Source organism: Strigops habroptila, chromosome 7 (genome assembly GCF_004027225.2).
Source record: "Strigops habroptila isolate Jane chromosome 7, bStrHab1.2.pri, whole genome shotgun sequence".
Lineage (NCBI taxonomy): Eukaryota > Metazoa > Chordata > Aves > Psittaciformes > Psittacidae > Strigops > Strigops habroptila.
In genome coordinates, this window is record NC_044283.2 from 27,491,709 (window position 1) to 27,505,952 (window position 14,244).

The window sequence follows — 14,244 nt, forward strand, 5'->3', positions numbered from 1 at the left end:
AGGTGGCTTGTTCTCCCTTTGGTGTATTAATTTTTTTGCCTTTCTGGGCTTTTTGCCCTGCAAGAAGCTTTACTCTTGCAGAATCTGCGCATTTTGCACTGCAAAGTTTCTGACACGCTCCTCTGTAACTCTTTGCCATTAAAAGCAAGCACCCTGTAAAAAACCCCGACAGCTTTTTGAGTGTTTCACTCGCTCTGTTCCTTGATGCTTCACGAGTGGATGCAATTCTGAAATTCCCAGTAAATTTAGTTTTCTTCTCCTTAGACAAATATAACACTTCTTGTCTTTCAACAGCTCTGCAAAGGCAGAAAAATTTGCCTCGTGCTGCCTTCAAAACCAAACAGTTTCTTCAAACTCCATCTACAAAAGGAGGTAATTAACTTACAACCTCTTATCAAGCTCCAGCAATCTCAGATAATGATTCACCTGCATTAAATTTCACATAATCTAGATTAATAAAATTGCTATTGCATGTCGAGATTAACCAAATGATCCTTGCTGTATGAAAGGTAATTTTATTGGTCTACACATTAAAAATGCAACCCTGCATTTTGTAGGAGGAAAAGTATTAAATTGGATTTTGTGATAAAATCCAAGGATTGGTGACTTCGAGTGTGAATCAGGAAATCTGGATTAGAAAAGTAGACTCCCGAATCCATATCCATTTGGATGTGAATATTGGACATTTGGATAGTTGTGTTTTTTGGGTTTCTTTTTTTTAATGCTAAAATACAGTTTTTAAAACAGAAGTTGTAAAAATTGTTCTTTTCTTGATTGTGCGAAAACATGCAGGCAAGTGAAAATATCATCTTTTGTGCTGGAAACAAAAGCCAATGAGTTTATCCTTGAGAAGATGAGCATAGAATGTCAATTTGGTTTGCACATACATGCACACGTGCTTGTGCTTTCTCTTTTCCTCTCAAAACAAAGATTAACACCAACATACATTGATTTAGATTTGTTTGGTTTTTTCTCAAGGGATTAGAGACTAATGCATAGAATATTCCAGTTTGTGAACAGCTGAAGTCGGCTTCTTTTTGAAAAGAAAATTAAATATGTTGAGTCTCTAATCCTGTTAGACAAATTTTAACTGATTTTTAATAAATTCTGGCAGCCTTGTGTGTGATACTGCCTTGATTTCACTACTAAGATAAAACAGTTCATGATTTTGGTTTTAAGGATAATTGGTCCTGTTTATTACAATCTAGAAGATCTCATTTTACAGATCATGTTTCACCTGAGAGCAGTTCATAAGCCCTCTATATGCTAGAATCTTTTAAGGATTGTTAAGTCCTTTGTGCAGATACTGAAGGCGGCCAACAAGATGCCTGTGTTTCTCTGTGGTTTAACAACACTTATCTTTTTGAGTCAACTTCATTCCATGCAGAAAGTTTGAACAAAGTATACTGACTTTGAAACAGATTCACACAGCTTAGTAGGAGGTGTCTAACAGTCTTCATAATACTCCGTACCAAATATAGAAAAGTTCTCTTGAGTGTTCTGCTTTGGCATAAGACCACCATCTCAATTCCTCTGCAAAGCTTTCTGTGCTGTCTTTCCACTTGGCCATGCCTTCACTTTCAGATGGATGTGTGGAACACTTACTAGATCGATGGCATAGGCTGGAGCTATGGAAATGTACAGAAAATTAACTTCTGTTATTTCTAAAATTTTATTTAACCTTAGAGAATGAGGAACAGAGCATGTTGCACTGCCAGTTACGTATTCCAGTTTATATCCAGTTGCTATCATTCCTCACTGCAAATGAGGACCCAACATGTTCTTTTCAGTTATTTGCTATTCTATAGTCCTTGATTGTGTTGATTTTTCTTGCTTCTGGTCTGGGTCTTGTGAGTATTAGAAGCATTATGCAGCAATGAAACAAGACTTTTGTTTCAGAATAATAAACAACTCTGAGCAGCCGTTGGTGTTAGTTTTTTAAAATACTGTTCATTACACAGCCTGACCCCTTTCACACACACACTGTGGCATTTTTTTATTTTTCACCATTTTGTGTAAAACAGTTCAAAATACATTTAAATAACTATCTCATTGTAACAGATGTGTTAAGGCTTATACAGCAATCCAGTATCAGTCAGATCACAAAATCATAGAATAGTCTGGGCCATCTAGTCCAACCCTCCTGCAATGGGCAGAGACATCTCCAACTAGATCAGGTTGCTCAAAACCCTATCCCACCTAGCCTTGAATGTTTCCAAGGATGGGGCATCTACCACCTGTCAGGTCAACCTGTTCCAGTGTTTCACCACCCTCATTGTACAGAATTTCTTCCTTGTATTTAGTCTGAATCTACCGTCTTTTAGTTTAAAACCATTGCCCCTTGTCCTAACACTACATGCCCTACCAAGAAGTCTGTCCCTGTCTTTCTCTGCAAGCCCCTTTAGGTACTGAAAGGCAGCAGTAAGGTCTCACTGGAGCCTTCTCTTCTTCAGGCTGAACAACCTCACTCTCTCAGCCTGCCCTCACGTGAGAGGTATTCCATCCATCTGATAATTTCTGTGACCTTGCTCCAACAGGTCCATGTCTTTCCTGTACTGTGATGACAGAACAGTTTATTGATTCCCAACATTTTCCTCATCCGTTCTTTTGTATCAGTCTGAATCATCTCATCACGCTGGTTATGATTTAACAACTGCATTAGAATGGATTTTGGTTTCAAGTCAGCATGCAGCAGCTGGCCTTGGGGTGCAAGCCAGATAAGACTGTAGCTTCACAGCATCCTACTTTCCCAGGGAGGGACCTCTTGCTCCCTGCCCACGTTCCAGGGTAGAATCCAGGAAGATCCAAGGAGATCTAAATGTCATGACTGTACAGTGGCATTTATTTTCACTCTTGCCAGATGTCTTAATCGTAGTTGGTTCTAGTTGTTTAGTTTCTAAGGAGATGGAGTTGTGTAAAGATGTTAAGCACTACCCTTGCATGTTTGTGGTTTTTTTATTAAACGTGGATCAGCTCAATACTGCACATGAGTATACAGATATCAAGTAGCCTTTGACTAAGACAGTACGTGACTCTTTAAGATTCTGTCTTACAAATAAACTAAACAGAGTTTTATTAAATACCCAACACTGCTCTAAGACAAAATTCTTTATATGTACAGCAGAATTATTAGGCAGTTTGCCAGAGATTGCATCATGTGGACTGCTTTGGCGATCACAGTGCATTGGAAGACAATTCATTCCTTTATGTACAAGAATGAATACAGCTCTTGGCAATGTCTGCAATGTTGTGCTGACAGGAAGCATTTTATGAATTGACAGCGCAAGTTGGAAGCATGGTAAAATATGGTCAACAGAAAACTGGAGAGGACTGATTTACTAGATGCTTACTTTCACTGGGAATGTGATGTGCTTTCTTCAGTAACAACTTTTCATTGCTTATTTTCTGCACCTAAAACTCTTTTCCCTGTTGTGCCCTAAGAGGCCCAAAGCTGTATTCACTTTTTATAGACTGGAGTTGTTCTGTTAGTCAGTTACTAACGTGATGCTGTATTTATGTTCCAGGCAAGTGTTGTAATGAGAAGTTTAGTCATAAAAGCCCCGTATGTTTACACTGTAAAATCACTTGGAAATTCTGCAGGTTCAATTGCACCAATGTTACAGGGAATGTCACATTTTAAAAACTTGTAGTATGTAATCTATCTTAGTCCTAGGAGCACTTTGTTGCTGCTCTTGTCCAGTCATTCTGCTGTTAATGCTTTCCTTAATCCATCCTCTGGCTTGACACCAAGGTTTTTATTTATTCTCCTCGCTACTTACCAACTGCCATGTATTGTTGACATATCTGCCACCTTTTTTGTCCACTTTTCCCATGAGCGGCTTCATGCTGTGTTTGATATTGCCACCAGTGGAAAGGCTCTCTTGGATAATCAAGAAAGGAATCAAATCCAATTCACATCTGTAATGAGGCACATATAGGGGATGTCTAGGAAGATTATTAAGAAATGCCTTCAAAATACAACCTGAAAACTACCACTTCCTCTGTACTCCATTTAGGATGCCATGTTCCTGTCATTACTTGTCTCTTCTCTCACTCCTCATGTTCTTAGTGGATCTACCTTGTAAAATGATAATAAAAGCTATGTGAAGGACCATCTTTATGTACAGCATCTGTCAAAGAGGACACAACTTTGGTGTCTGTGTAAAAAAAGTTTAGTGGAGGAAACAGTAGTTGATGCAAATTTACTAAATGTAAATGTGATTTCGTTTTACTTTCCTGATTGTCCTATGTTGGCTGTTACAGATCCATACTAGTCAGTTTGAAAAGCTGATGAAATTCCATTTGTATTAAGATGAGGGATTAGTTTAAGTATTCTGTTTAGTGATACATTATGCGTAATTTGAACCTATTTCTCATACTTGTGAAGAATTTTGCTTAAGGTTTGGCATTATCAAAGAACTGTTGAATATTCTGGCTTACAAACCTTTCCCAGAAAGGACTTGATAAAGACCTTAAAAGCTAACTCAGATAGAAAGTACTTGCATATACAGATGTTAATTATACTGATAATTTGGATAATGTCTATAGGAAGAGGAAGGCTATAAATTGTTATAGTTGTCTGAGTTAAGTTTCATAGCAGCACCTTAATCTTTCCGGTGTTGGGGTTTGGCTGACCCTATCTTTTTTTTTTCCATCAGCCAATAAATCTGGACCATGACCATGTCTTTAGGTGAATTCCAGTTCAAAGGTTAAAAAGAACAGCATAAAAGAAACACTAAGGTGCCCTGCACTCAGAATTTTGATATTGAAGACTAATACACACTTTGAATCTATTTAAAGACTGTATCACGCTAGAATACGGTATTCCTCAACATGTTCTTTCAGGAATGGGAATTAGGTTCACATGCTTCCGAAGCAGTTAACAAATACTATCGCCTCTGTTTCTTTTGACTTGACTGATGGAATGTTAGCGGCTTACTAGTATTACTTATAAATCCAGATAAATATTTGTAGGAAGCAAATGAGGCATTAGAGTTATGATATCAAAAACACATGACAAAGAGGACATCTGAATTCCTGTTTCTCATTGCTGCTTGATTGGCTGTATTCCATTATACATTCCATATTGTTTGAATATTCACATAATTTCCTGTTTTTAATTTCAGTTACAGTATAACTTAAACTTGAAAGTAACTTCTATGTTTTGTTTTCCAGTACCTTCTTCAAGTAAATTCCGCTCACCTGCAGCACCGTCTCCCCTAGCTCTCCGACAACCAGTGAAAGCATTTAGTAACCATGGACCCGGTTCAGTTGCTTCTCCAGAAGCCACGCAGCTGACACACAGTAGTTCTTCACCAGGGCCTCTTGCAGCCCAGAGTTCAGGCTTGCCAAGCCCTGCCAGCAGTATTAACAGTACTACTCTTACCAGACCGGCAGGGACAGCAGGGATGAGGAGTGGTTTGCCCAGACCCAGTGCCCCTTCTGCAGGGGGCATCCCAGTGCCTCGTAGCAAACTTGCACAGCCTATTCGCAGGTGAGTATGTGACAGGCAGTCTTAGCTTGACATTTTCATAATGAATTTTGTACATTGTGTATTTGTGCTGCTCCCTCCTGCAGTTCTTACTTTGATCTCAAGGTCTTCAGAATGGAAATGGAGACCTCCACGTGAAGTATTTGCCTGTGTTTCAAAAATAGTTTTGAGGCAAAACTGAGAGACAGAGGTTCTTGAATCAGAGAGTGAAAGTGAAATGAGTAATAAAAGATACTGAACTAAGTAAAGTGTCTTGATATGGTCTGAGAAGGCAATAAGAATTTGTCTGCATGTGGTAAAAAATTACAAAATATAGCTGGCAAGTGAAAATTCATTTGTACCACTGAGTGACACATTCTGAAGTCAGAACTATTTTCTTCTTGCAATCTATAAGTCAAGAAGTGCACCATGGTGAGAACAGTTTCTCTCCTTGAACAGCTAGAAACATTAGGAAGGAAGACACATGAGGACAGAGGCAGCATCCATGGCATTTGCTAAACTTACAAATCACTGTAATTAACCCACAGGACAAAAGAGAATTTTCAGCTCAAACATATCCTCTGTGCTAGCATCCAGCTGTCAAGTTCCTTAATGTCAGAGTATTTTAGAGAACAACCGCAGAAGAGGCCAAGTATTAACTGAAGAGGCTGCACGGACACCTCTCTTTTCCTCGGACATGTCTTCCCAAGAATCAGAAACAGTAATGCATCATTTAGAGTATGTGCTCTTGATGCCGTACTAATGTGGATTTTCACTGAAGGTGTCAAGTGGAAGCCAGCTGACATAAAGGAAGCAGTCATCCTTGAGAAATATTAATCTCCAAAGCAGAAAGCTCTCCAGTACTGTAAAAAATACAGAACAGCTGTCAGTAGCAAAGTGGAAGAGTTCTGTTCTGCAGTGAGTGCTGGGCAGGGGAATGACAAGTGACTGTCACAGTAATGACTGTTTTGCAGCCTGTGTCTGCACTGTCAGCAGTGTGAAACTTTGTGCAACAAAAAGCAATTGTTTTTGACAGGAAATTCTTAACAGTAGTGAAGTGTGGTTGGCCAAATCGCAACTTGTCTGTAGACAAGTGCTTCACTTAAACAGCTGGTTTTTGGGGTTTTTTTAAAGTTTACATACATAGGACGAGAGGAAATGGCCTCAAGCTGCGCCAGGGGAGGTTTAGAGTGGGTATTGAGAAAAATTTCTTCGCCAAAAGGGGGGGTGTCAAGCGTTGGAATAGGCTGCCCAGGGGAGTGGTTGAGTCACCATCCCTGGAGGAATTTAAAGGACAAGTAGATGTGGCACTCAGGACATGGTTTAGTGGTGGACTTGGCAGTACTGGGTTAACAGTTGAACTTGGTGATCTTAAAGGTCTTTTCCAACCTAAGTGTTTCTATGATTCTATAATGCAGTATCAGTACACAATGCAGTAATGAATTATATCTGTGCATGTCAAGATTTTGTCGTAAGCAAAATATAAAACTCTAAACAAGGATTTCCCTGTTTATATATCACGGGGCGGGGGGGGGGAAGGCCTATTTTTAGGTGGCAGGAGATTACTCTGTGAGAATACAAACTTGTAATAGCAAAATGTTTTCTGTCTATATATGTAGATGTTTAGCTGACATGGCAGTTGCCAAGATACAACACACAGAACCTGAAACTGAAAATACTTTGGGGTTTATCTTAATCTGTATTGTAGAGAAACAAATGAGTGAAGTGTATATATTTCAATTACTTAGAAAAGGTTTAAATTCATATGTATTGTGGATGGAGACTTTGGCAGTTATGTATGAAACTGAAAAATATCTCATTTTATTTTAGGTCGTTGCCCGCTCCGAAAACTTACGGCAACGTGAAAGACGAGAGTTGGAAAGATGGCTGCTACTGAACTGCAAAGCTTAATGCAAAGTTCCAGTGCTCATGGATGCTTCCTCACCAGGCTAAAAGACAGCTTGATTATACAAACTGTTCAGATGTGACTTTTGGGATTTGTAAAAATTCCAGACCTCTCTGTCTCTAATTAGCACAATCTGGCAGAGATTATAAAGCAGCACTTTAATGACATCTAACATCAGATGTTTGGTGGTCATACAATCACTTCTACATTACATTGCTATCAGTTCTAGGTTTTTTTTCTTGCTTGCTAAAAATGTATCAATATGAGCATTTATGACAGTGGCCAATGTCTGGGCAAAAACCTAATGAATGCCAAAGAAATGCCCATCTTGAAAAACAGCAAGGATAACAGTCAACTTACATTGTCCAAAACTTCATTTTCAGCCTGTTTGAATTCAGCAGAAAGATTGGTGAATATGTACTGTTGAAACAAGACTATGTTAATCAGAGCTAGTATTCTGATTGCAGACTGCTACAGTGCTAGTGAAACATTGCTTTTAACAATTGTATGAGATTCTCTTTGGGGAGGGTGGTACGTACATCCTCTAGAAAGAATCGGAAGTTAGTCTGGAGGATTAGGCAGAACAGTAAGTAGTAGCCATGGCTTTTATTAACATTAAAGGTTTGAATGTAGCAGACACACACAAATGCAATAGTATAGATTGCATCTTTCCTATGTTGATTTATCAGCTTTACATGCTCTTATACGTTGGATTGCCAAAAGGGCTTAGTATCAATTGTACAATCTTTCTAACCTTAAAGTTCCTGGCTCAGGAAAGATGGCCTTTGCTATTGTAGCCACATTTTTAACACATGGCTCACTATTTGGGGAAAACTTTTTTTTATAGCAGGTTTCCTTACAAAGGAAAGAGCAAGTCATAATGTTAATTTGTTCTAATACCATACCACTATGCTTGCAGCCTGGAGCAACTGTAAATGCTGATAGTTAAGGAGAAGGAAACACAACTATGCACTTGTAACATACAAATTTTAAGGTAATGAGTTGACTCTTGATGCCAAATGATATTCATTTAGGTGATGTTCCATGGTATGAGGGAGTTTTCTGTATCCTATTTTTTTACTTTCATCCATTTCTTAAATTGGTTTATTTTAAATTGTAAATATTTTTACAGAAGATATTGCCCATGTAAGTGTGTTTAAATATGTACTTTGCCTTACGTGTATCTTACATTACTGGTAACAGAGTATGAAACCTGCTATGTCTGTTTACAAGCTATTAAATTCCTCTGGTGGCTCTGACTTATTCTAACACATTTTGCTCTGAACAACTCATTCATATATTTAGCGTTTGAACCATTGTTTTCTGTTTTGGAAGACATCATGCAAACATTTGTAACTAAAGTTGTATTGGGTGGGACTAGTTAAATGGAAGGGATTTTGTTTGAAGCTTTTTCAGTATTTTGGATGTACAGTTGATGAAGTAAGAGAATGTGGTATATCCTTTGTGCAATGACTGACAAACACTACAAGTTGGATTAGACAGTAGGTAGCCTTCAACCCCATTAGTATCTGAGTTTGGAACTGCTGGTACATTTTGACTCCAACCACTCAGAGGAAAACTAACCCTGAAGTTCTAGCACTTGAATTTTAGGCCAGCATTAACATATTCCTGGATGAAAAGCCATGAAATTCTACTTGATTTGGAAGAAGCCAAATAGGAAGGAGGGGAGACTAATTTGCAGCTCTGATTACTCAAGCAAACTTTGGGTTGATGAATGACTTCACACTTCAGACCAAGATCTGTGCTGAGTCTTTGAAGTCAGGTTATCAAATATACTGTAATTCAGTAAGCTTTCAGCAGGGGTACAGAAACTACCTTGCACCAGTAGATCAGTACATACCACTAATCTAGCCTTGTGGCATCCGCTGGCACAGGTGATGGGTGTCAGTATCTCATGTCACTATTAAGCAGAAGAGAGGACTAGATCAAATGTGCACGTGTTCTCACTAGAGCCTGAATTTTAACATTTCAGCATTTTAGAAAGCAATGCTGCAGTCTTCATTGAAAAAAAGGTGAATTTTAATGGGAAGATTTTATCAAACACTTGATTGACTTTTAAATTTTGAAAGTCAGTTTAGATGACAATATTGGGGGGTTTAGCATGGCTGCATCAAACTGTTGTGTATGTTTCCTTAAGTTAAGTAATTCATCACTTGGGTAAGTTCAGCTTAAGTTTTCTAAGGATTCTTTTCTCTGCTGTTCTCCCCTGAAATACAGCAAATGAGTTCCTGAAAAGACAGGCTGCCTGTTTACTAGAAGGCCTTTGTGCATTACCAGTTTATTTGTATCAGGAAATCACGGGGCTCTGTGTTTAGAGATTTACTGCAGACGTGTGGAAATACGGATTTGATAAACTAGTGCCTATGATTTACTTATGTTTGATATAGTAGTAAGGGTTTTATGAATGTGGATTACTTTTTGTGCCAACAGCTTGGAATTATTGTATGTGTGTAGGCAGAAGGACTTGTTCTGCTTCCAAAGTTATTTAATTTTTTTTTTGTGTTTGAATGTTTTTGTAAGTGTTAAAAGTGTAAAAAAAAATTATAAATATAAAATATTCTTACCACAAAATACTTCCTGGATTGTTATTTTTACAACAAAGTGATTTTAAAAGCTTTTAGAACTTTAGAGGTTATTGGTTTATGGCTTTTTGGGTTGGTTGGGTTGGTTTTCAAGAACCATCTTCACTTTTCCAGGCCTACCAACATCAGCTCCTGCCCCCTGTAATTCATGAACTCAGTACACTGCTGTACGTGGGTGACGTGTGATTCAGAGTTATGTGAAAAACTGCATTCTGAGTGCTCATCCAGAGTGGTTTGTGCAATTCTAAGTGCCCAAGCTGCCTTCAGCTTTACAGAATTCGAGCTCACTTCAAAGCACTCCAAGAAACAATTTTTTTGTTTTGGAAATTCTGGAATTTAGGCAGAAAATGGAGCAACGTGGAAGTGTAACCTAGTAAGCCACCTCTGGATCCTTAAGTACACATTTTGTCTAGCTCATAAGTCTTTTGGCTTGTATACAAGCAAGAAGTTTGTCTTGAACTTGGCAAGTAATCTTCATTTTGCTGCAAAGCAACGTATCCAGTAGTAATGTGAATGCCATCTTTTTCTTATCTTGGTATTAATAAAGTTAAGCTAGGCTTACTTATGTTCGGTGACCACTTAATACTAAATCTGTTTAATGTGGGAGGCTTGCTATTAATTATCCCAGCACAGTCCCTATGTTGTAGTTCAGTAAGCAGATAAAAATGCTTCCCCCTAGTTAGCTGACCTACTTACACAAAGCTGGTTCCACATCTCCTGCCTCTAAACTGTAATCCACTACCCCTCCCCTCAGTGCTTTTTAGTTCTGCAGTCAAGTGCGGATTGCCTCACACCCGTTCAGGAAAACAGCAGTGTCAAAATCTCAGGCAATCAACAGCCTTCTGTGCTTCCCTTTCAGTAGGTTGCTGTAACAAACTATTCCGTATTAAACTGTGCTTTATAATTAGCATCATTGTATTACAAGACTCAAGATAGAAAATATTGGTTTTGTAGTTCTCTTTTTCTGAGTGAAGGTCTGACAGCTCCTTTGGGTTTGGTATAGAAGCACTAGGTTGTGTTTTATTCCATAGTGTGTTACCCTCTAGGAGTCTGATGGCAATAGTGAAGAAAAACAAGTGATGAGCATGTAAGAAAGCAGAAGGTTAAAGCTGCTTATGCTGCTGAAGTCTTGGGTACGCAGATTTGATCATTTAGAACTTACTTGTATTAATACAAATATTTCTGAGGAAAAAACCCAACTGTGGGAAACAAATATGAGAGGGGTGCGTCCTTAGATCTGCCTCTTCGAATCTGCAAGAACAGGAGTAAATGAGATTTGTAAATCTCTACTTTCTCAGAAAAACAGGTGTGATGTCAGGTTGCTTTGATTCAAAAAACAAAACCAAACTGCCACCTGCTCTTGACTTGTGCATGTGCCTTCTGTAGTGCAGGGCTGACACCTGCAGGCAGTCTCTCTGCAGTCGACTTGGCTCAGGAAGATGTGGCGTGCTCTGGAGCATCTACCCATGGTGTACCCAGAACTTCCTGGTCAAGAAGCTGCTCTCTGCGTCAAGAGTTGGAGACCTGAAAGGAACAGATTCTGTGTCTCATACAGTTGTGCTGTGCGTCACTGCCCTCTTTACACGATGAACTCTGTGGTGACTACATGAAGCTCTTACAGGACACAAAACATAACTGTAATGATGAAACTAACCTGCAGATCTTCAGCAGGATTTAAAGAAACAGGTAGCTAAAATGATTTCTTACCAGCAGTGATGTTTCAACTTGGTGCATCACCCACACGTTACAAACAGTGAATTAAAAAAAAACAATAAATAATTTAAACTCTTAGCTTTGAAACCTGGAACACCTGAGGTTCTCTATGCAGTGTGGCACTCTCACCTGAGGTAAAAGTGGACTATATCTTTCACAAACAAAAGAAGATAATTCTGTTGTAAGCTGAGCTCCTATCAGCATAAACACAGGTAATCCTGCAAATCCATTCTCTCTTGGAAAATGAGTTTAATAAAGCTGAAAAGAGACTGGCATGTGATGCCTTTTTACCCAGAGTGTTCAGCCTTCCTTGCTGCTTTTAAATTACCCCTGGAAGCTGTTGTCAGCTCCAGCAAGTGTGATTCAAATAATAAGCATATCAGGGATGAGTGGTGTGTTCTATACCAAGAAGGTGACACTGTGGTCCAGCCCCAGCATCACTCAGCTTTTGGTTATCATGCACAGCACAAACTATGAATTGTTCTATTCTGTCCTTTTCCATTCTCTTTGCCACAGTTTTCTCAAGACTGTAGCCAAAATGGCAACTTTTCACAGCCCTACCAGGAGAGGCTCTTAAAAACCTTGCTAGTACCAACACCATGACCTGATGTCAGAGGAACTACTCCCTGCATCCAGCACGCGGTCTCAAGAAGCCTGACACCAGCTTCCTCCATGTTCCTCCAGCAACAGGGCTGCGCGAAGAGCAGGGCGAACACCAGCCACCCTGGCCTGTGCAACTTCAACTTGGCAGACACTTAGCCTAATATATTTTTCAAGCTTTCTTACAGCTTATGTCCATCAGTAAAACTGAAATTAATGCAATCCATTCACATGTGAACAATAACTCATTTCTGAAAACACTGACATTTCTTGGTCTGGCTAAAAGTATTCAGTGAAATTAGTCAAGTAGTATATTTTTCTGTTGTTTTCTACATAAGCTTGGGTGTTTTTGCATTCGAGGAAAGCATGCATAGAGCAATTAAACTAGTTTCTGTCTGTAAGAAGGGCAGTTAATATCTTCGAAAATGGTCCATGTTAGGGCTCTATATAGTAACAGGAAGGTGAATAAAGACACTTGTGTTCTATATTGTTCCCCGCCTGCATCCTATCCAAGAGAAAAGGGTGCGTACTAACATGGGAGTAGGTATCAATGACATGGCTTGGGACTCTGCATGGCCTTACTGCTTAAAGCCAAGTAGGTGAACAAAAACATCTGGGTTGTGACATGCTGGTGGTGGCAGCGTAGACAGCCACATGTGGCTTTTCTCCTGCTCTTCACTGCACTTTAACTCCTAGCAGTCCCCATCTTTGTCTTAAGGCAGCTGCCTAAGATTTTTGTTTCCTTTCAGCCATTATCAGCAAACAAATCTGTACAACCCATTACACAAGCTTTGTTATCTGATTGATCCTTACCTCCCTTTCACTCAGCAGGGTTAATATTGCTGTATCATTTCACAGTGCTCCTGCTCTCTCTGTGCTTCTGATGGGTGTCAAACGCTGATGCGAGAAATTGATGCTAGACTAAGCTCTGGATTACAAGGAATGTGGTTTTTATCCTGTTTGGGGCTGAGGGAAAGGCCAGCTGCACTGCTAGCCGAGTGAGCCTGGTACATGCTGAGTTAAAGGAGCACTACATAATCTTTCTTCTTCAAGCAGAGCTGTTTGTCTTAATGAAGGACAGCAGGACAGGAGTATCTTATGCCAGCTTAAATATATCTTCATCTGTCTCCTCCTTTAGAAATGATATTTTATTGAAGCACATGCTGCCATTTGGAGTCCCCTCTCAAAGAAAAGAGGAGTGGGAGGAGGGAGATCAGGCAAAACCTCTCCTTTTCATGCTCTGCCTCAGACCTTGTCATAAACTTGAATCTCTCAGCTCTAAGATTGTCTATTTACTCCCACAGTTACTCACCCAACCCTGAGCCCAGAGCAGCATTATATTGTTTCTGTTCATCCATTCCTCACTGGGCTAATGTGGACATATAAAACCACTGTTAATGCTGCTTCAACTGACCTGTCTTCAAAGGAGTTATGAAAGCCTTGGCCTGATTCTTGTCCTTTTAAAGCTGTGTCTGGATGTCAGTGACAGCAACGTGGCATCACGACTGTCACTCAGCCTCCAGAGCACAGACCCGAGCAGCCCCCTTGGTCCATGCCCAGCCTTACCGGCAGGAACCAACAGATCCTGCCTGCTACAACACCTCTGCCCGTACACACTGCACAGGCACCATGGGCACGGCCGCTCCCCTGAAACTCAGAGTGCAGCTGCACAGCCACAGCAGCCATTGCTAACAGAGAACTGAATCATACAACCATAGAATGGTTTGGGTTGGAAAGGACCTTAAGATCATCTAGTTCTAACCCCCTTGTCATGGGCAGGGATGCTTCACTAGATCATGTTGCCCAATGCCCTGTCCAACCTGGCCTTGAACATTGCCAGGGATGGGGCATTCACAACTTCCTTGGGCAACCCATTCCAGTGCCTCACCACCCTCATGGTAAAGAACTTCTTCCTTATATCTAACCTGAACTCTCCTGTTTAATTTTGAACC

The 14,244-nt window shown here is 39.8% G+C and overlaps 1 protein-coding gene and 1 long non-coding RNA gene across 3 annotated transcripts in view; both read left to right on the forward strand.

Moving 5' to 3' along the window:
* The window catches only part of SLAIN2 (SLAIN motif family member 2), a 33,195-nt gene extending 23,322 nt beyond the window's left edge, over window positions 1-9,873 (forward strand). Inside the window, exons 7-9 of one of the 2 annotated variants that reach the window (XM_030492109.1) lie at window positions 295-372; window positions 5,176-5,494; window positions 7,301-9,873. In XM_030492109.1, the coding sequence (XP_030347969.1) occupies window positions 295-372; window positions 5,176-5,494; window positions 7,301-7,367 (464 nt within the window). In that variant the 3' untranslated portion in view covers window positions 7,368-9,873. The remainder of the gene's footprint in view (window positions 1-294; window positions 373-5,175; window positions 5,495-7,300) is intronic. The other variant, XM_030492110.1, reaches the window with a different exon arrangement.
* Window positions 987-2,098, forward strand: LOC115610500. The gene is made up of 2 exons (XR_003992258.1): window positions 987-1,246; window positions 1,282-2,098. It is a non-coding gene; the product is annotated as an uncharacterized LOC115610500 (long non-coding RNA).
* Window positions 9,874-14,244: the final 4,371 nt, after the last annotated feature.